This window comes from Tympanuchus pallidicinctus, unplaced genomic scaffold (genome assembly GCF_026119805.1).
Source record: "Tympanuchus pallidicinctus isolate F22 unplaced genomic scaffold, pur_lepc_1.0 scaffold2, whole genome shotgun sequence".
In the NCBI taxonomy this organism is placed as follows: domain Eukaryota; kingdom Metazoa; phylum Chordata; class Aves; order Galliformes; family Phasianidae; genus Tympanuchus; species Tympanuchus pallidicinctus.
The window spans coordinates 49,763,460-49,785,133 of record NW_026294721.1 but is presented as its reverse complement, the minus strand read 5'-3'; the positions used below and the strand labels follow the sequence as shown (position 1 = coordinate 49,785,133).

The following is a 21,674-nucleotide window of genomic DNA, read 5'->3' as shown; positions in this document are numbered from 1 at the left end:
TAGTGGGCATATTTAACGTTACTTGAAGAATGTACAAAGTTCAGCGTTGCTCAATTATTTTTTTCATGTCTTTTGTTTCCATTATTTAATTATCAATTTATTTTTACAAGGAGCTCTTTCATTAATGTATTCATTGCCTTTGTGCCTTAGAAGTGCTTCAAAGCGAACTTACATGCCATCTTGGCGAGTGATTGTGTATCCATAGTCTGGGTAGTGTAAAAAGGAAACATTGACTCCAATGAGTGGAGTTCCGTCAGCAGTTAATACTTGGCCCCTTATGACAGATGCAAGGCTGCAAAAAAGATGCAGAATCAGATACAAATTTGGCTTTTATAATTCTCTTTTGAATGAGTAATAGCTAGCACAGCAAACACACACAAACATCTCCACATGGCATCAACTCTCGTTAGCAAAATCATCCCTGAGCCTCTAACCCTTCCACAAATTCACATAATTTACACTGTATAAACACATACCACAACATCTACATATAATAATTTTGTTTTCATTTGGCTAAGGTTCTTTGCTTCATTTTGACCACACTGAGCTACTAAGCCTAGTAATTCACTGAAGAATTTTAAGAATTTATAAACTAAACATTCTGCAAGTCATACCTCTGGCAGATTCTTGAAAAGTGTACTTTTCAATTATCAAAGCAATCTGTAAAACTGCAGGGACTACAAAGTACAAAATTTAAAAGAGCAATAAGGAACATTTGTGCAACAACTTTTAATCATCTGCTGTGCCCAAACACATTAATGCTGTTAAATTACTGCAAACACAGTAGTTCTAGTGTAAATCATCTTCTTTCACTCAGTGAGATCTGAGACACCTGCTTCCTGTTACTGTTTTATTTTCAGGTCATTACTACTTTGCAGAGCACCAGTCAAATAGTTTATGCAATTATACTGTCGTGCACTTAACAGTTCTATTACATTAATTCATAATTTATATTATTTAGTGAGCTCAGTTTAAAAAGTGCAGCTTTGCTTTTCCTTCTGAAGTGTTTTCACTGCTTTGATACATTTCCAACTGTGCTAACCCAAATCAACTGGTTAAATAAAGATCTATTTAATCATTAATGAAGTGCCTGGTTAGAATACAGGTACCACGTATGGTAAGCAACCCAGAGGCACCAACAATCTGAATTTTGCAGGTATTCAGATAAGCACAAGTAATCTGATAAATAGGGAAAAAATGCTTTTGCGGAAAGTCATTGCGTGAAGACAAAGATCACAATGGATCTTCTACTGCGCACCTCACATGCTCTTCAACTGTTTCAGTATGCATGAGTAAAGGATGAGTCACGCTCACCTCTTATTGAAAGGACTTTCCCCAGGTATGACATGAGTGCTGTCTGCTCCAATGAGAAAACTGATCCGGTCATAAAATGCTTTAGCAGCTTGCTGAGATGGTGACTGTTGGCTTTGGCTGATAATATCTTGGGGATCTGGTAGCCCACGACAGTAAGGCTGATTTTGGCAAGAGCTCTGTAAACAGCAGTCAGGATCCATACAGTCAACCAGTCCATCTGTTGGCAGAAATTCAGAAAAATGAACAAACTCTTTCTCTGGCCCTTTGTATGCAAGTGAGTCGGCTAGCAGAGAGATTTAGAAAAATTATGCAGTAGGAAAGAATATTAATAATTAAGATTTTAATGAATTCACTTTCAATTAAGGAAAAATAAGCCTGTTTCCACTGACTTCTTCAACTCCCATGGAAATCCTAGCAGGTTCAATGTGTATAAATTAAGTGTATTTGTTTGATTCTTCTCTATAAACATGTGGAACAAACCAGAAAATGAAGGCAACTCAGGCTCTGCATACACTCCTAACTTATAAATATTAAATATTTTAGGTGGGTCTCAGTAGCTTTTGTCTGGGGTTATTTGGCTTGCTAGAAAAAAGAAACAAGGAAATCCCACTCTGCTGTTTTCCTCAACTTTTTCAGCCCATCTGTGCTGCAAGGATCTTTAAATATTTCACAGCATTTATCAAGGTGAATTCCTCTATACTTTGGCAGGAAGGTTTTGTTGCTAGTGGCAAAGGCAATTTCCACCACTACTTTGCATGTAAATGTGTAAGAGAACAAAATCTGTATTTAACCTTTAGATTTTTTTTTTTTTCCTGAATAAAATGATGAGGAATGCTGGCCACTATAAACAAGATTTAAACATGTGAGTGCTTTTATGCTCGTGTGCTGAAATATTCACATATAACGAGCAGTAGATGTGTCACATCGCTGGAAATCTAATTTGGTGAAAGATTAAAATCAAGATCAAATTGATAACTACTAATTTGCTGTAAGTAAAGTCGTAAGGAAAATGAGCCTGGAAATGTCAGCGACAGAAAATTTCTAGATGAATGTAATATGGTATCACATTCTGATAATTGTTTCCCCCAAAGAATGGCAAGACTGAAATAGCTCAAACATTTTATTATTCCATTTATATTACAGAGGGAGCTTGCTTGCTGCACTAAACTGAAAAATATACCAATGCAGCACTCTGAGGAAGCCCACGACAGCTTCTCTTACAAAAGAACCTCGCTTTATAGTATAACTTCTTTCTGCAGGGAAAATTATCATCCATTTTTCTGTTCAATCACATGTTGAAAGAGTGTAAGTAAACAGAGATCTTCTAAAGGTATTCCTCTAAGAATTGCCATGCTATGTGGATCAGTTAGAGGATTGGCAAAACAGCAAAGGGCTGGGATTTCTATTCTTTTGCACATCTAAAATTCTTATTTAACTCAGCTGACATTGAAGTCAGTTCAAGGAAAATAAAAGAGATGAAAAAGTCATCGTTATATATATCAAAGCTTAAACTTTTTCAGAGAAAAGAAACATCACTGATTTTTCCTGGGATGAGTGGTTGATATGCCTGAGGGTTGTGCTGCCATCCAGAGGGACCTGGGCAGGCTGAAGAAATGGGCTGACAGGAACCTCTTGAAGTTCGACAAAGAGAAGTGCAAAGTCTTGCACCTGGGGAGGAACCCCCCCCAGGCACCAGGACGTGCTAGGGGGCAACTGGCTGGCAGGCAGCTCTGTGAAGAAGACCTTGGGAGTTCTGGCAGACACCAAGCTGAACACAAGCCAGCGATGTGCCCTTGCAGCAAGGAAAGTGCTGATGTCATATGGGGCTGTAAGGAAGAGGGATACCAGCAGGTCATAAGAGGTGAACCTTCCTCTCTGCTCAGCCCTGTTGAGACCACACCTGGAGTGCTGGGTTCAGTGTAGACTCTCCGGTAGAGAGAGACCTGGACATGCCAGAGAGAGTTCAGTGAAGGGCCATGAAGACAATTAAGGCACTGGAGCACCTCTCCTCTGAGAAATAGTCTGAGAGAGATGGAATTGTTCAGCCTGGAGGGGGATCTCATCAGTGCATATAAACACCTCATGAGAGGGTGCAAAGTAGATGCAACCTGACTCCTTGCTTGATACCCAGCAGAAGGCCTACAGGCAATGGGCACAGGCTGGCGTACAGGAAATTCTGTTTAAACATCAGAAAAAGTTTATTACTGTGAAAGTCATCAGATGCTGCAACAGGCTGCCCTGGGAGGATGCGCATTCTCCATCCTTGGCGATATTTGGAATCCAGTAGAGCCCTGAGCAGCCTGCCCTAGCTGGCCCTGCTTTGAGCAGGGACTAGACAATATCTAGAGGCCTTTCTAACTTCGAACCGTCTATGACTCTAGTGATTTTCTACAGTATCATTCTCGTATGATACGAAACCAGCTGAGGTGCTCAGCTCCCTTGCTGGTTTTAGCTCTAGAAGCCTGGCTCAATGTCAAGCCTGGCTCAGTGTCAAACCTGGGGGTACCGGTGGTTAAAAGCATAGTTTTGCTTTCTTATATCTCTGTACGGTCTCCCAGGCAATATCTGGTGCAGTTGCCAAAGAAATGCTCAAATTTAGTCATTCATCTTTGTTAGTTTATAAAAAGCAAATGTACATCTGGAGTACAGTCTGCAGGTCATAAAACTGCAGGAGATTGACACCTTCTGAACTAATCAGCTGGAAATGCATTTTTACAAGCCTCTCTGCTAACATCAATCAGAGGAAGATTCTCATTTTCACCAGCCCAGATATAGGGATACGCTGTTTGTTATTTTTCTTTGGAGTTTATCAGCATCTTGCCCAGGCGAGTGACGAATGGTTATGAATCTGGCTCCTTATAACTTGAGAAAACATTTTTCATTCTTTCTCTGTACTTATGTGGCTAGAGCTATCTAGTACCACTAAGATGACTACTCTATTGCACTGTGTGAAGCACAGTGGTATTTCCTTTCTGAGGAAGTCCTGTGAAATATCAATGAATTGCATTTAGTCTGAAAAATGAGGCTTAGCTTAACACTAGCTTATCAGTTACATCACTCAAATGCAATAGGAAAATTATACAGAAAATAAACACTCTTCTAGCCAGCTGGACAATCATTATGAGCCTGAGGGGGCTACTTCTCTTTTTTTCTTGTTGTTCTAGATGTAAGTGGTTCTTCTATATACAACACACATAATGACTTCATTATTGTCTCTTCCTGGAAGACAACTTGTGGACAAAATTACTCCTGGGTACAAGTTCTGACCCTGTCAAGGGGAGCTCATGGCCAAGGGCCTACATCAATCACATTCTTGATAAGTAAGCTGACTATTTTTAGGCAGTTCAGAATCTCCATAAAGTGAAATTCAGTCCCTATATCAGAGGCACCTGGTTTTGGAGCTATGATGCTGGCCATTCCACGAGAATGGTTTCAGTGCCAGTGGCACACAAAGCGAAGAGACTGGAATGGACAGAAAACCCTATTAACAAAACTCTGTTATCCTCATGTAGCTCAGTTTTACAACAGGGTACACTGAGTGGACTCAATTATAGACAGTAAAAATGATTGCCTTTAGGAGGAGCTGGTCAGAAAAGCCACAAAAGAAGAAATAGCCCCTGATTTATTCCTGAGCAGCACACAACTATCTTTTTCAGCGATCCTACTGCAGTATCCCTGTAAGCGTACCTTTGGGTACTCAAATTAGTCTGACTTTGCACTGTGACAACAATAATCCTGAGCAAGCCATCCTAGCCTATGCAAGTAATTACAAAAATACAGCAGTGCAATGCTGAGTAGGATTTGCTTTACTATAGCATTTATTTTAATTTTACTAATAAAACACTGTTAATAGTCCTTTCAGTTCTGCTGGTGGAAACGTAGCTACACTTATTAATTGAATAGGAGCTTGTAAAAAGCAAGCCTAACAAAGGATACTGCTTGATAAAGACCTATCTAAAGAGTCAACAGATTTTGCTTCCTAAAGTGATGACAAAACACAGCTCACTTAGTCAAAGTGTAATAGTGACACATTTTTTTCCAAGTAAAGCAGCTAGAGTTCTTCCAACTCCAGACAACTCTGACTTCCCCTCTTTCAGAAAGTCATTAAGAGTTATGTCAGACACATTTTTTTGTGGACTGCTGAAATGTAAAGAAAATCCTGTAACAGACTGTCTAGCTCGATCACGTGGGAAAATAAAGAGTCATCCTTGAAGGGAAATGATTTATAAGACTTTCAAAAATCTGTATTAAAAGGCAGACAAATAATCATCCTATTATATGTCAGTAGATTCTAGATGGGAAAAAGACCAAGAATGCCTTGATGCCATTAATGTTTCTTATTAGGAATTTTTCAACTGAGGTCATTTGAATGCTCATATTCATGACATTCAAACAACAAGTCCCACAAACAGCTAAGCATCAGAGGAGCAGCAGACATTGTTATTAATGAATTATATTAATATATGAAAAACATTTTATCCACTTTATGATGAAGCAAACATTAACCACAGCATCTCTATTAGCTAACAACTATGCTAACTTCAATTACACCACTGCTGAGCCTAGTGTGATATAGATTGTGCTACCTGCAGTTATCAGTATAAATTCAGCATAAGTGCTCAGATAACCTCATGTCTCATTGTAAATAAATACAGCAAAGGCATCCGTGTGCCATTACCCACAGCTGTTTGGAAACTGGATTGCTTGCTTGAGAGATGAGTGGGTTGGCTGCACATACTCTTGGAAAGGGAAGAAATGGCACTTCTCTTTCCAGGTGGGTTTCTGGCAAAGAGGACTTTTTGTTTGGTATGGTTCCAATTCTTAATTTAATTTAATTGTTGCATTTTAACTCTGTTTCTCAGACCCCAATCAAAGACAGAAGCGAATATGCTCCTTACTGAGGCATACACATTTAAAACCAGGTCCTCTGAAAAAGAAACGCTGGTGACAGATAGCATTATATACGTCAATCGTGGCAAAACAACTGTTTGGCCTAACCCCTCCCAAAATTTTGCTGCTTAATGTCTGTAAAGGAAGTAATGAAAAAAATCAAAAGAGAAGAAGCTATACAAACACTAGCATTAGAGTTTTATTTTTGCAGTATCATTCTCTCTCTTTGAACTTTTAAGTTGTCCTCTCAGATACTTTCTGCTCCAATTCCTCGTCCTGCTTCCGCTTTTTCCTCACAAACAGCTATTACTGCTTTCAGACTGAAGGATTATCTCCTTTTCTCTTGTTCTGCTTAAGTGCATTCCTGCTCACCTTGCTCCTCTTCCTCCTGCTGCTGTTATCTGCTGTTGACTCTCCCTCTTACTTTCTGATAAATCACGTCGTTCTATTATTCTTAACACTTACTGAATCTCTTTTAGACCATCTCTGGGATTTCACTTTCCCCTCTTTTTTCCTACCAGCTATTACTTCTGTCCAGATTACGTTCTAACCTAGTTGCTCTTCCCCCTGGCTTTGTCTCTTTTCACACTTGCAGGTTTCTCCTTTTTTATGTTTTTAACCCCCCAGCCCATGTGAACTCCATTCTCTGAACATCACATCTCTGCATGGAAATGCTATAGATAGCTCAGTCCTCTTGCACCCTCCACAAACACAGAAATTTGGCTTTGCACTAGCTCACTGTACACCAGACTGCATCATATTCTTCAGGCCCCTGAGTGTGCAAGGTTCACTCAAAATATAAAATATTTAAGAGAAGTGTGGTAAATCAAAAGATATGTAAAGCAATAAATACCACCCCTCTTTTGACTGCATTTTCCATAAGAAATAAGAGCTACTATTATTTACAGACTGTGATTTCCAAAATCCCAACTACAATCCGGACACAAGAGAAAACAGCCTACCAACAACAACAAAGGCCTTTGCAAACTAAAGCTGAAAAACAGTCAGCCACAGATGACATTATTAACATCTATATTCCCTAGCGGAGTTTCTTAACTCTGGATCAGAAGGTGTTAAAAAGTAGTTAATGAGAGGGGAGGGGGGACGGAAAAAAGACAATAAAAGTATTACGCTGATCTGCTCCATGGCTGCATTCACATATAATCGTGCTTTGGTGTTGCTGTTTTTCCTCCTGCTCGATTCTGGAGTCCTGCCAAAGCCACAGCCCGTCTCCTTTCCCTACCCTACAACGATGATTGCAGATTGATTCCTTAAGTCAGCAGTTCTGCCTGCATCTCACTGCAGATTGTTACCTGTCACCCGAGTGACAGACTGCAAGGAAGCAAGCCAAAAAAACCCCCAACAAATGACTTCTGGGAGTGTCCTGTCAATTACCTGAGCGTTCACGGGCTACAGAGGGACAAGAACTTTCTAGATTGGGCAAGCAATTGTTTCCAGCAATAGTATCATAGGTCAAAATGTAAAGTCCCGGCCTTTCCTCTAGGGATCATTTCCTTGTGAGGTCACTGAAAATTTGCACTCCTTCCTTTTTTGTGTTCCCTGCTACAGTTCACTGAGTTGAAACGATGCTTTATTCCACTCTAAAAGAACACTGCAGGAAAACTAAGGTGACACTCATCATCTTCTAAGTACCTATCTTGCCTGTCATAAGCATCTTGCTAGGCTTTGCTGATACGCAGAGCATACTGCAGTGTATTTTTACAGGCATGAGAGCTAGTAAAGAGTGTGCATGGTTCTCACAGCAGTATTTTTGCCATATGACTGTAAAATCTCCATTCCTCAACACATTCTCCCCAGTTTTACAGATCCAATTGGTGTATCTTACCTCCCTCGTTGTCTTTACTGTCAGTGCACAGAGTTTCCATGGCCACATCACAGCCTGCTCCCCTCCATCCTGGCTGGCAGACGCAGTGCCAGCCGTTCTGGTCCAGTGTGCACCTCCCATTGCTATTGCACAGGCCGGGGCAACCCTCTGTCGAAACAGACAAAGAAGAACATCACAAGTGATTTAAATATTGCAATTATTTCAGCCAAATAAAAGATACAAACAAGGGACACTTACTGGGAACAGGCCTTTTTAACAGCACAAATACTGTAATTGCACATGGAGTGGAACAGCAACATTACCTGGGGAACATAATTCTGAACAAAGTGGCATCTTTGATTGGCCTGACACTTGAGACACCACTTACCTGTACAGGCAGGAAATAAATGCATCAATCCTCTAAATACCTGTAGGCCAGACAAAATTAAGTTTGTTTTTAATTTTTGTTAATTTCTTTTTTTTTTATTTTTTTTTATTTTGGTAGAGTAACGAGATGAGTGCATTGTGCAAACAGAGCTGTATAAAAAGCATTTTTCTGTGCTCATAGAATTGATTGTTATTTGCTCTCTGTAGTATTGGTTCTTTACAAATGTTGAAACTCCCTGTTACTATGAACGAATCCCTCCAAATCATTAAGCAGGAAAGTGGGTATGTTTTAGGCATGTAATAGAAGAGAACGTTAACTTTATCTGGTCTCAGAGTTGCCGTATATTCATGTGAAATTACAGTGCGCTAAAAAACTGCACAAAGTATAGGCTGGTTTTAATGACTATACTTTATGCCAGAAGTACATTCCTTTTCACAGAATAAGCAAAGCCCAGGAAATAGTGAAGCAGCTTAGCATCTATTCTAACAAACAGTAGGATTCAGGCTGCATACGGATGGGACAGGACCAACAGGATTTCCAACTAAATGTAGCTGTGCGAATTTGATTACTTAGGACGGACAAAATGAAATACCATAAGGACCACAATAAAACATTGATAGACTGAACAAAAACACGGTAGTGACGTGCTTCAAGACAGATAGCAGAGAGTGATTTTTTGTGACAATCTCCCTAAGGCTTTTGTGCTGTTACCTTTATATCCTATCTTGTCTGCTTTTATGGCCAAGGAGGGAAAATTTGGGAAACAATTAAAATAATTTAATATATATCCAAAATGTATAATTGTTTTCAGTCTAACATTACATTAAAAAAACAACAACAGTAGTTGTCACTTCCTAGTGATGAAATCTGGCATGCAGCCAACATGATCTGTATGAGAATGACAACACTATAAATATGTAGATTTTGGCGTTCCTTATCTATGACTATGATAAGACACTGACAGAAGCAAGAACAGATATGGCACTAAGTATCTGATGAGAAAGTGGCTAGAAATCAGTACTTTTGGACACAACCATTTCCTGCAAACTTTTATATATGTAAAAAAAAAAAAAAGCCAAGCAGCTAAAACATTTCTCTTTCTAGAACTGCTGTCATTGTGAACTGCTCTACTGACTCACTCTGGTTAAACTTAGTTGAGCTTAGAACAGTACTTTAGAAGGAACAGTTTCTTCTTTCTTCTAACAAATCTTGAATTTACAGACTCCTTTCAAAGTATAAACACTCTTAGAAAAACTTAGAAAGAGTGCTTCCCTCTCATCAAATTACTCTTAGAAGATGGAATCACAGGATTCTCTTGTGAGGAAGCATGGTGATGCTACAGTTATGGTTGCATGCCACCAAGCCAGGCTGTGATTAGTCTTGCTACTCTTTTTCTTTCAGACTGCAGCTGCTAATTGTATTTGTTGACATATAGAGAGCTATCTTTTCCTTAATGTTTCTTCTGTTTAATTTATGGAAGACTTACATATTTAATTCCCCTACTGATAGAATGTTTTAGGAGTCAACTGGTTACATTCAAGACTTATTGTGTAAAAGCCTGGATATTGCCATGAATATTGCCATATTCTAATGGAAAAAAGAACACAAATAAGGAATAGAGAAGATAGTCAGGGAAAGAGGGGATGGGAATATTTTAAACATTTTTTTTTTTAATTAACTTTTGACCATAACTGAAGATACAAGAGTCTTTGCTGTTTCATGATAAATATTTAAATCCTTGATCCTTTCAGTTGAAAATGTCATATGGAGTATACAAGCTTTCTCTAGCTTCAAAGAAAATACAAGTCGTAATTCTCCATAGATTTTCTGCATTCAGATAAACAAAAGCTTGAAATCCTAGGTTATACTACTGATTTGTCTATATATAAACACACATATCTATAATTAGCCTGTTCTTTGGAACTAATGACACTTGTTCTATGGCAAGAATATTGCTTTGCTTTATTTCCTAAATGTTTTCTTTTTTATAGGTAAAGATCCAATGACAAAACTCATAAAGAAACAAACCAAACAGCAAATGAATGCTATCTTCAGTTTTTGGCTCAAACAATATCTAATGCATGTACATAGTTTATATAGAAACATATAATAACTGATAAAATGTCGTGACATAACATAAGAAAGATTTCATTTTTAATCATATGAGTTGAAAGTACTATGAGTTAAATTTATAAGCCATGGAATATATGAAAGAGACGATTATTTTGCCAATCTATTGTGTTTGTCACTATATATTCATATATTAAAAAATACATGTAGGTATAGGCATGTTATCAAAGAGCAAATATACAGTACCTTTCACTATCTTATCCAAATAGTGAGCTTGAGAATTAGAAAGAAAAAAAAACAGACAGACATTTCAGAAGTGTCACATAAAACAAGAATTGTTCAGAATTCACATGCAAATCAAGCAGGTGCACTTGACATGAGAGGTCTTACGTTACAGAATGAAAATGTATTTCTCATCCTTTAAAAATGCAAGAAATTCTCTTTTCAGCAAACATAGTCTATGATTCAATGAAACTGTTTCAAAAAGGAAGCCTGCGGAGGAAAGAGATGCTGCATTTCTGACAGTAGGATTTTCTTTTTTCTTCTCATTTCTCTTCACAAGCTTTGATTTTTACGTATAACAAAACTATAATCAAAACTAGTTAAAAAAAAATAATCCAAATTTCAACACAATATAGGAGCAATCACTTAGCTTTTGAGCTTTAAAGCACTGGCCATACTGGAAGATCTTGGATTTGCAGGTCATGTATGACTCTGACAGCATAACCAGCGTAATATGTCAACTCCGACTGGATTAATGGTATTTTTAGGAGGAGGAATTCAGCCACCATTATTCTTCTGAGCACACACACCGATTTTGCAAACAGATTAGACCACATACATGAGGTGGGAGAGGATGTAGTGAGGTTAGTAGCATAGTAATCCATGTCATTTGGAAAAATGGGTGAAAATTAAACTCAGACTTCAGATGTATAAAAATAAGTAACACGGTACATCCAAGAATAGGAAGACTTATTTCTTATCAGTTACGCCACTTCAAATTTCAAGAAAAAACTGAGGACAGATGGATGAATGAAAGACAGCACAAGATGGATTTAAAGCAGTGAGCCTTTCTTCTAATACATGAAACACAGCAGAGATGGGCTGTAAGATCCTTACTTTCAAAAAACAGACATTAGATGCAGTTATGTGCAAGGGATACATATAACAAAATCATGTGGGACAGGTCCACTGAGGGCTATCACACCCATATATCTACACACGTTGCAACAAGACACTACAGACCACTGCAATGGAGATGAGCAAAGCTGAGCCACCAGTATCAGCTTCAGTCTCTCATTCTTCCTATGGATAAGATTTCCCAGCAGAGTTCATATGGGCAAACTTCAAGAATTTGTCCTTTTCTAAACCTGGGCTGGATGGCGGATACAGTCTGGCAAGTACTGCATACTGGAGGTCAGAAAGGCATTTCCAGCCACGGACTTTCCTCCTGTTTGGCTGAATGGCGAGCGGTTCTTCGCAAACCAAAGGATACACAGACACACCAAAGACACAACCACTGCTACAACTTACAGGCGGAAACTTTTAATCTTTGCCTCTCAAAGAAAGTATCAGATAGCCACTGCACTGTATGTTTTTTTTTTTCCCCCAGTAATGGTAAGGTTAAAGGGAGACAAACTAAAACGACAAAAACATCAATTACAGAACATTTAGAACAGCAGCAACAAAGTACCTTTTCACATAAACCACAAACAAAAACAAAAGTGATACAGCTGCATTTCAGGGTGGGTAAAATTCTCCTCTTACTCATCCAGTATAATTCCCCTTGCTCCTACGCAGCTGCTCTTAGAATAGTGCAGCACTGGAAAAACCAAGCTTTTTTTTTTTCCATAAAATGGAAGCAATTAGGTCTGCCTGGGGAATGCATCTGTCCACCAGTGAAACATTAAATGCCTCCACAAACATCGGGAGAGGTAACAAAATGGAACATATAAAAAAAAAAACCAGGCAACAGAAAATAGTCGCTGCAAATAGGCCTCCACATGTTATTTCCTTTCAGAAATCCAATGTGCATTAAAAAATGAGAAGGGATTCAGGGTTTTGTTTTTTTTTTAATCCAGTAGCCTTTAAAGAGTTCAGTCCCAGACCATTGCACTATAAGCTGAAGAAATCATGTTCTGTATTTTAACATCCTCCTACCTTACCCCTACATTAAGGGCAATGGTAAAAACTACTTTCGTGAACATGCACTATCCTAGAATCAAAAAGCAGAGAACAAGAGACCAGAAACAGTATAATTTTGTAGTGCAATCTAACTAGCCATACTGTCTTCCGTATCTTCATGGCACTGCAACTGAAACAGAGATTAACCCCATACAGACTGAAGTACTAAATACCTCTCTGTACAGTGAACTCTTTATGGGATTTAGAGCACTTTGGTAGGATGGAACATCACAGCAGTTGCTCCTCTTCGTGATATTTAAATATCTGACACATACGGGTTAGATTAAATCCTTAAAAGGTCTAATAAACTAGTTACAGGCCAGACAATACATATGCAACAGGTTGTTTTTTTTTTTCTTTTCTTTTTTTTCTCAAGGATTTAGGACTGAAATTTAAAGTTTTGGTATTATTTTAAGGAGTTTGTTCCATCTGTAAGTCAAACAAAAACTATAAAGTCTGTACATTTTTTAGAATGGCCAAAATCCAATACGTAAGTGGCAATCAATATAAAACACAAACGGTGTTACCACTGTGTGTGTGTAGGCACACAAATAGGTGGCAGACAAATGTGTTTTAAAAATAACTACTTGCAAACAAATTCAAACATAACACAGCATATTTCATTAACAGTCAGAACCCAGACCTTTTTTTAGATATAATGTCTCCCATTACTTGCCTACTAGAGTCAGTGTCTCCCTTAGATTATTCATATGCTACTTCTACATACGACAGAATAGCTGCAGAATGAAAGTACATATTAAATCCATTTATTCCAATCAGCTCCTGTTTAAATCAGCATAAGTCAAATACCCATTGATTCGATGCTCCTTAATTGGTACTTATAGCACTGCATTATTCTGATTATTCCGTCATAAAGAATTATAACAGTGACATATTCCTGAACACCGTGTAGAGAATTCACATTTCTATTAGTTTACATTATTACCATTGTATTGGGCTTAGATGGCAAGTTTTTGGTAGCAAGGGGGCTGCAAGTGCAGTACAGGGCAGAGAACGACCATGAAAGAAGTAGCAGAGACAAAGCATTACGGACTGGCCACAGCCCCACTCCCCATTCCACTGCACCACTCAGGAGGAGGAGAGAGAAGAGAGTGGATGGGAGAAGGGTGTTTTTAATTTGCTTTTGGTTCTCTTTGTTCTAGTCTGCTAGTAGTTGGCAATAAATTACATTAATCCCTGTGTACTGAGTCTGTTTTGCTCATATAGTAATTGTGAGTGATCTCCTTGTCCTTACCTAACACTTTTCCACTTATTTAGTAAGTTCCATTCCTTTTATCTCCTTCTTCCTTTGGGCTGGGGCAATGACACCGTGGTGTCACTGTGACTTCAGTGGCTCACCAGTGTGAAACCACCACAGTTCTTCAGAAGACATTTTCATCCACCATTACCTCTGTCATCCATGCATTAGGCTGCAACATGCCACTTAATTTTTTTTTTTTTTTAAGTGTATACATAATCCCATGTTGAGTGTCAACTCAACAGCTTCACAGGGATCATGAATTCCTTTGCAAGTAAGAGCAGAATTTGACTTCACAGCACTACTCCCTAGTGAGCAATACAGGCAGGCTGGTAACAATGGACATGGAGGAGGCTGAGGTACACAAAAGCTTTTTTGCTTCCATCTTCACTAGCAACTGCCAAGCTACTCTCAATGACATTTCAAAAGTCACAGCAGTCAGGTGAAGTCCTCAGTGACAGGAAAAAAGGCAATATTACATCCATTTTCAAGAAGCATAGAAAGACCTAGGGAACTGACAACCTGTTATTCTCACCTCTGTGCTGGAGAAGATCATGGAGTAGATCCTCCTTCCTGGAAGCTATGCTAAGGCACATGGAAGGGGCATGGGTTAACCAGCATGGCTTCACCAAGAGCAGGTTCTGCCTGACCAACTTTGTCTCTTTCTATGATTATCTAATTGCGTCACTGGGCAAGGGAAGAACCACTGATGTCATCTATCTGGACTTGAATAAGGCCTTTGATATGGTCCTCCATAACATTCTTCTCTCCAAATTGGAAAGATATGGATTTGATGGGAGGACTGCTCAATGGACGAGGAACTGACTATGAGATTGTGCCCACGCTCAACATCTAGATGGAGATCAGTGCCAAGTGGTGTTCCTGGTGTTCCTCAAGGGGTCAGTACTGGGATCAGTGCACTTAATTACTTTCATCGATGACACTGATAGCAGGATTGAGGGCACCATCAACAAATTTGTGGATGACACCAAACTGCAATGTGCAGTTAACATGCCCGAGGGATGAGATGCTATCCAGAGTGACCTAGACAGGCTGAACCATGGGCTCAGGTAAACCTCATGAAATGAAAATGGTTTCTTACTCCTTGCATAGCCAAGTAATAAGTGGGGATGAGGCACTCACTGGTTTCACAGACTCTTGCCAAATCAGAGAGACACTCTGAGAACTTCAATGAAAACTTCAGACAGAGCACAGTTAGTTGTTTTGGAGGAACTTGTTAAAAAATTAAAGTTGCCTGCACTGGCCTAACCCCTCTAACCTACCCAAGCCTCAGTCTGTGGTTCCTCATTTTGGTTTACTGCTAGCACATCATGTTCCTCTCATTTCCACCCAGCTGCTTTTTTTTGCTACTCAGTCAATTAAAACACTTTTTAAATATAAAAAAAAACAAACATCCCTTCTGACATTTAAACCCAGTATTTTTTATCCTATCCAAAGCAGACTGATGGTGCACTGATTCATTATGAACTGTTTTTGTTCTCCATGAGTTACTAAAAAATATCATGCTTCTAAGGAGGATTACACTTCTACTAGGAAACTTACAGGACTCCACAATTGGCACACCCTATTCGATTTGTTAAAGTAATTTTAGATTCTTGTCCCACCTTCTGAGGTGCTCGGGGGCGCTTTGGTATCACTTGCAAATATAATTCTCTTTATTCATCATCTTACTATACTGAAAGCACATGTTCTTTCAGTGTAAGTAGCTCATGGTCGTCATCCTTTTTCTGAGTTTATAAGAACCTTGTCTCAGACATACCATATGTTCAGACCGTTGCTGCCAATGGAGGATTACAAACAGTCTTTCCTAAATTCCCATCTTGCCCTTCTTCTAAGGGAGAACACATGGTTGGAATAATAGTTTTAGGTAATTTTCTTTGTTTTTCGCTACAGAGGCCAGAACATAATCCTCACCCTGAAATCATACCTTCATCATCACCATCTCACTTTTCTCCAATGTCTGCACAGATCTGCGGCATCTGTTTCTGCAAGGAGACAGGAATTCTCTGCAATTTATCCCTTGCCAAAACTGTAACAGATCCTTGCTGCAACCTATTATGTGCTTTTACACTCAAAAGCATAGAAGCTCACTATCCTCTAGAATTTTTGTTCTGGAGGCCACCCCAATTTTACTTTTAAAGCAACATTTCTCATCTTTATTTCTGGAAAGTCACACATCTCCTAGAATAAAAGATTAAGTTGCCTTTAAGGATATAGTAGATGTTGGAAGTTTGGGACTGCTAAGATGTTCATGAGCAGCATTGTTCCCTATTTAACATCTATCTAACTGGAAAAGAATTTAGAAGAAAGGGTATAAGCCATTAAGGATTTAAAACTGTCTCACATGTTAAGGCTGAACAATTCAAACACCTGTTTGAGGCCTCTGAAAAACTCTCAAAAAACTGTCTCAGACAGTTGCACATAAAACCTGACACTCATACTAAGAACTGCATGAAAGTTAAGTTTGGCTTGTAAACATATTAGGGACGTGGAGTGGGACAGGATGGGATGTGAAGAATTACTGTTTCCATTTTTCTCCCTAGAAGATAAGTAATTTCAGAATGTGTCTGACCAGCACACAGCTATGCATGTTACAATAGCACTTACTTTCTGGCCACTTCAACTCAAGTAAGCTTTGCAACACACTTTAAAACTCTTCTAACCTCACAGGATTCTGCTGTTTTTTGAAAACGTGCCTAACTTGAACTTCACATGTGGTCCTCATTTAAATGCAAATCAACCAATTAGCAACTTAAAGTATGGTAGCAGATAATTTCTATTTGAGACTCTTGGTGTTGGAATGTGTTAAGGACTGAACAATGATTCACTTTGTTTTACAGCTTCAGGTATGCAGACACTATCTTGCCTGGTAATGGAATGTTTTAATAGTAACAAAATGTACAAATATTTTGCATATTCAAGACTTGGCTTGGAAAATTAATAGCATGCTCTTCAAGCACGGGGAAGGCCAAAAACATATTTGTACTAAATTTCATGAAATACTGTTATACGGTGGTTATCAATCCTCTGCAAACCAAGAAAATAATCTTCTCTTTTCCATTAAGTTTTTAGGTATAAATACTGTGGTTCAATCCTGATTCCAGCAGAGTCAGTTGGCTCTGAAACATGAATTTTGAAAATAGGATTTCATTCTCATTACTGTGGTGAATATATGAGTATTTGATGTAATTAGTTTTGAAAATTTAGTAGATTGTATCTGAGAATAAACAGTTTGAATGACAAAGGACCTATATTCCTTCAGATTCAGCCTTACTTTAAGATGAAATCTGTACTGAGCTTAATTCCATGAACTCAAAATCAAGGGAAAATATACATACAGGAATTTTGATAATTACATGATGTACTAACACAACAGTATTCTTATTTTAAGGGAAACATTTCCTTCTAATCAAAATACTAAAATCTCAAAAGAATGCTAACATTTCTGAAGAACTCTTGGCACAAAGACATTAAAATGTACCTTAATGACACAAGCATTAAAACACTATGAAATGCTAGGTAACTTAAACTCTGTAGAAAAGCGAAACATTTGTCAAATTAGCATCAGTATTGAGATGACGATGGTCATTGTAATGTATTACACTTTCCCTCTAAGCTGAAATAATTGCGGAAGATCAATGAAACCCTCAAAATGGTTGATGATTTTGTTTGTGAAGCTCATACTGCCGAAACATACAGTGTAATGATATTTAGTTATATCAAGTCTACTGTGAGCACTCCCTTTAAAAGAACAGGAGGAATACATTTGTCTTGACTTGCTCTCTCACCTAATAAAGGGATAAAGCATCATTTCCCTGTAGTCATATTTGAAATCTGTAATATAAGAAGCCCTAAGCTAAACACAGGCTGAAGAAAGCAGGTGCAGATCTTATGGCTTAGAGAAGGAGACTACTTCTTAAAGTAAGAGTTCCTCAACACTACCAGCACCTCTGAGCTTACACTGTTTGTGGTCACCTGGCAAACGAGCATGCAAATGCTGTCATGTTTGCTCATACTCAGAAAACCATTTTTACCAGTAGCAAGGGCAGAGGCTGTATTCATGGGAGTGCCCGTAACAGTGGCATGCTATAAATTTTTTATTTTTATTTTTTAAATTCTGAGAATCTAAATGAAATGACTTCCATGGTTTCTAGTAAAGCTATCTGAAACTAGAAATCCCCTGCTGAAAAATATTTGCAAATGCAAAGAAATTACGAGCTGTACACTTCTATAGTAGACCGCCGCTGGATGTGAATTTCAGTTCTGCGTACCAGGTAAAGTAGCACCACACAGCACTCAAAAGGAACATGAACACCACTACGCTAACTTTAGCCCTCCTGAGGGATTAATATCAGGGCTTAATGACATTAATTCACATTTAGATCATTTATGTTTAACGACATGTTTTCCATGCATACATCTATAAATATTAATTTTGGACTGAAAGATAATCGTTCAACATGATAACAATTAAACAGCTGTAACCTGTCTCATGTGTTAAGTAATGGAGCTGCAGGCAAGCTCCATAAACAGATGGTCTTACCCACCCATGCTTAATGTTAAAGACTTTTTAAAAAAGAGGTGTTGACAAATCTGAACAAGAAGGCATAGTTCTAATGCAAATTGGCCAATTTGCAATTTAGATTACTCTAAAGCTGATTTGGTCTATGGTAAAAATTAAGCTGCATTATAAAACTGAGATGTAACACAGCACATGGAAATATAGCAGATTCCCCACCAACATAATTATTTACTAATTTCATTCAGCTAACAGAGTTTAATGGAAAAGCAGCTGGAAAAGTATTCATATTTATGGGCTTCCTATGACAGTTACTTAATTTACTCATGGTGCATGCCAGTTATATCACAAAAATAATAGACTTTCTGAAATAATACCATTTCAATCTCACACAACAACTATTCAGACAGGAGAGGGTCATCATACTCATTGCAAGCTGGGATAGAAAAAAAACAAAACCATATCTGAGCACAACTGTGTTATGAAAACTTAATTACAGAGCAAATTTTCATCCAGGCTATCACTTGGGCACCAGCTGTGCATGTGTGGTCTTGATTCACAATGAGATGCAGGTTGAACTTCACCAAATGATTTACAGATGCTGACCTCAGACTCATGAAACTCACCCCCAGACCTAATAAAACAACTGACAGGTGATTTTCCGTAGCTTTGCAGTAAACTGGTTATTTAACCTGCTCTCACGTGCATACGGTAAGTGGTAAAATGTGACAATTCTCAGGAGGGAAACGATGTTTAGATGGGCTTAAAGTGCTTAGTTTTTGGAACATACACTGTTGTGTTTAGACAAATCTCTTATTTAGCATAAATTGTATTATGCTAAATAAGAGCAATAATACTTGAGTTTCTGTTTTTCTCATTAGTTTAATTTCATTACAGCACTGTGCAGTTATCTGAACATCTTTGATGTAAATATTTGGAAGTATGTGTTCAGAGCAAAGTCAAGAACTTTCAAGTGTGGTCCACATTGGGTATGGTGTTTATGTCAGAGATGCACGAAGGACCAGTGTGCGTCAGCAACAAACACCACGCTTACTGCATTAGTCAAAACAATCTTGCCAACCTTCCTACACACAATGCTTCAAAAAATAATTTTTTAAAAAATTATTTTATCTGGTCTGCTCCGTTCTCTCTCACAAACCAAAAGTATATTTAAAGGTAAATGCATACTGATTTCCTTTTCCAGTCTTGTGATGCTGGGTCTTAGGGAAATACTGATGCTTAACAAAAAAGACAGATGTCAAAACTGTGTCTGAACAGAGAACTCAAACCTTTGCAATCACCTGTGATTTTCTTCCCAATGTCCTGAAGCACTGGAATGAAAACAAACAAATGTTCTCTGGAAGTTTACAGCAATTAGAATTTCCTTTTGTCGCATTCCATTTAAGTGTCTTAGGAGTAAACATACAAACCAACGTAACTGAAGAAGCAAGCTAGAGTGTAAAAGCTTTTGGAGATGAATACCACTGAGCACTACTTCCTTTTAATTGCAGCAACAGGCTTGTTTGTTCCCTTCCTTTTACCCTTTAATAATTAGAGCCAACTGAAAATCAAACATTGGGATAACTGAAAATGAGACTGGACATTAAGAAATCTATAGAAACTGTGAGTTACAAAACATTTTAAATGGCATTCATGCTTCAAAAAAAAACCCCAAAAAACCAAAACAAACAAACAAACCCCCCCCAAAACAAACAAACAAACAAACAAAAAACCCAAGACCATATTCTCTTCAACGAATATGAATTAGGAACTAATATGATTCAGTGCACATTCCAGTATGCATCATTGTAATTAATACCTATGTGTGTACCCCATTCTGTGCAATCAGCAAGAGATATGGCGGGCTTTCCCAAAGACTGAATAAAGTGCACTGGCCTTAAAATTTACAACTTCTTAGGAATATTCATTTCCCCAAGAAGTTGTAAATGCGGGCCATTGCATTTCATGTGACTGCCAGCTAACAGCTGCATGGAAGAAAGAAATCTATTTCTAAAATGCTTCACACTACTGTAGGTTCAAATGGTTAATGACTCAGAAACGAGAAAGATGCAGTTGTTATCATTTGGGGAGTTTGAAAGCAGAGTGGGAGTCTCTCCTGCACACATACAAATTCGGTAAATATTCCACTACCAAGTTTAGAGCAGTAAATAGCAAAAAGAGCTTGGGTTACATCATGACATTAAAAAAGCTGGTATGCATGAAAATACGTTCTGATGTCCTTTACATTTTGAAATGTATTGCACAGAAGGAGCTAGTATATACTCCAGGGTAGATGAGAGAAAAGCAAATTGACTCCATTTTACCAAGCTGAGGAAGCATTGCTTTTTACTCTACTAAGTTGGAACAGCTCTTGGAAATGAACAACAAAATGACCTGGTTTCTCTATAACACTGGTGGTCCTGAAGAAAACAGCTCTAGGAAAAATAAACGTTAACAGCAGGCTAGTGCTTGTACCTCATTACTTGTCTTTGAGGCTGTAAGGGCAATATAAACAAATCAAACTATCTTTACAGCAGCAGCCACAAAGTAAACACACATTTGAAGAATAAACAGGTGGGAAGACAGACCTGCTTGGCCAGCACTGAGGAAAAACTAGTTTGTGCCTAATATGTTGGAAAAATTGTTCAAGAGCAGTTCATCCGTGTATAACTGCAACCCTTGAAATGCTGCCAAGGTCAGCGAGACCAACAGCAGAGCAATCTGCTGAGTAATTGCTCGTTGGCAAGTTAAAGCGGTCAAAGGAAAGGCTTTATTCTCCTTCTAAAGATTTACTTTATTTTATTGTTTAAAAAGTTCTCTCCTCACTTCTCTGCTCACTTGTCAGCATGTTTTCTGGAAGCTCCTTAAAAATGTTAATCACATTAGTTCTCCCCAGGGTCCTGCACAGAGGCATCTTGGTTCCCCCTCCCACCTATGTCTGGGCAACCTCATTAGTAAACAAACAAAAAAAATCGATTCTGATTTTTTTTTTTTATAAACAGCTCACAAATCAATCTTACTACTTCACACCTGACTCCCTTCCACAAAATGAAATCCTACCTCGCCTTTATGATGCAATGATATGGATACCAGCAAACATTTCCCTGTCCTCGAGGCTCACGTCACTGTTTCCTGTGACCGTGACTACGCACAGCACTGCCATTCTGCCTCCCTGGCAGGGCTATAACCTGCAAGGAATGCAGCT

The 21,674-nt window shown here is 38.4% G+C and overlaps 1 protein-coding gene across 18 annotated transcripts in view; it reads right to left on the bottom strand.

The window, feature by feature from the left end:
* TENM3 (teneurin transmembrane protein 3) overlaps positions 1-21,674 on the bottom strand; it is a 696,676-nt gene that overhangs the window by 53,177 nt on the left and 621,825 nt on the right. For 14 of the 18 annotated variants that reach the window (XM_052683284.1, XM_052683286.1, XM_052683290.1 and 11 more), the window contains 4 exons: positions 10,734-10,760; positions 8,051-8,197; positions 1,315-1,531; positions 173-292 (listed from right to left, as the gene is read on the bottom strand). In XM_052683284.1, coding sequence (XP_052539244.1) covers positions 173-292; positions 1,315-1,531; positions 8,051-8,197; positions 10,734-10,760 — 511 coding nt within the window. The remainder of the gene's footprint in view (positions 1-172; positions 293-1,314; positions 1,532-8,050; positions 8,198-10,733; positions 10,761-21,674) is intronic. The other 4 variants (XM_052683287.1, XM_052683288.1, XM_052683303.1 and 1 more) reach the window with 1 other exon arrangement.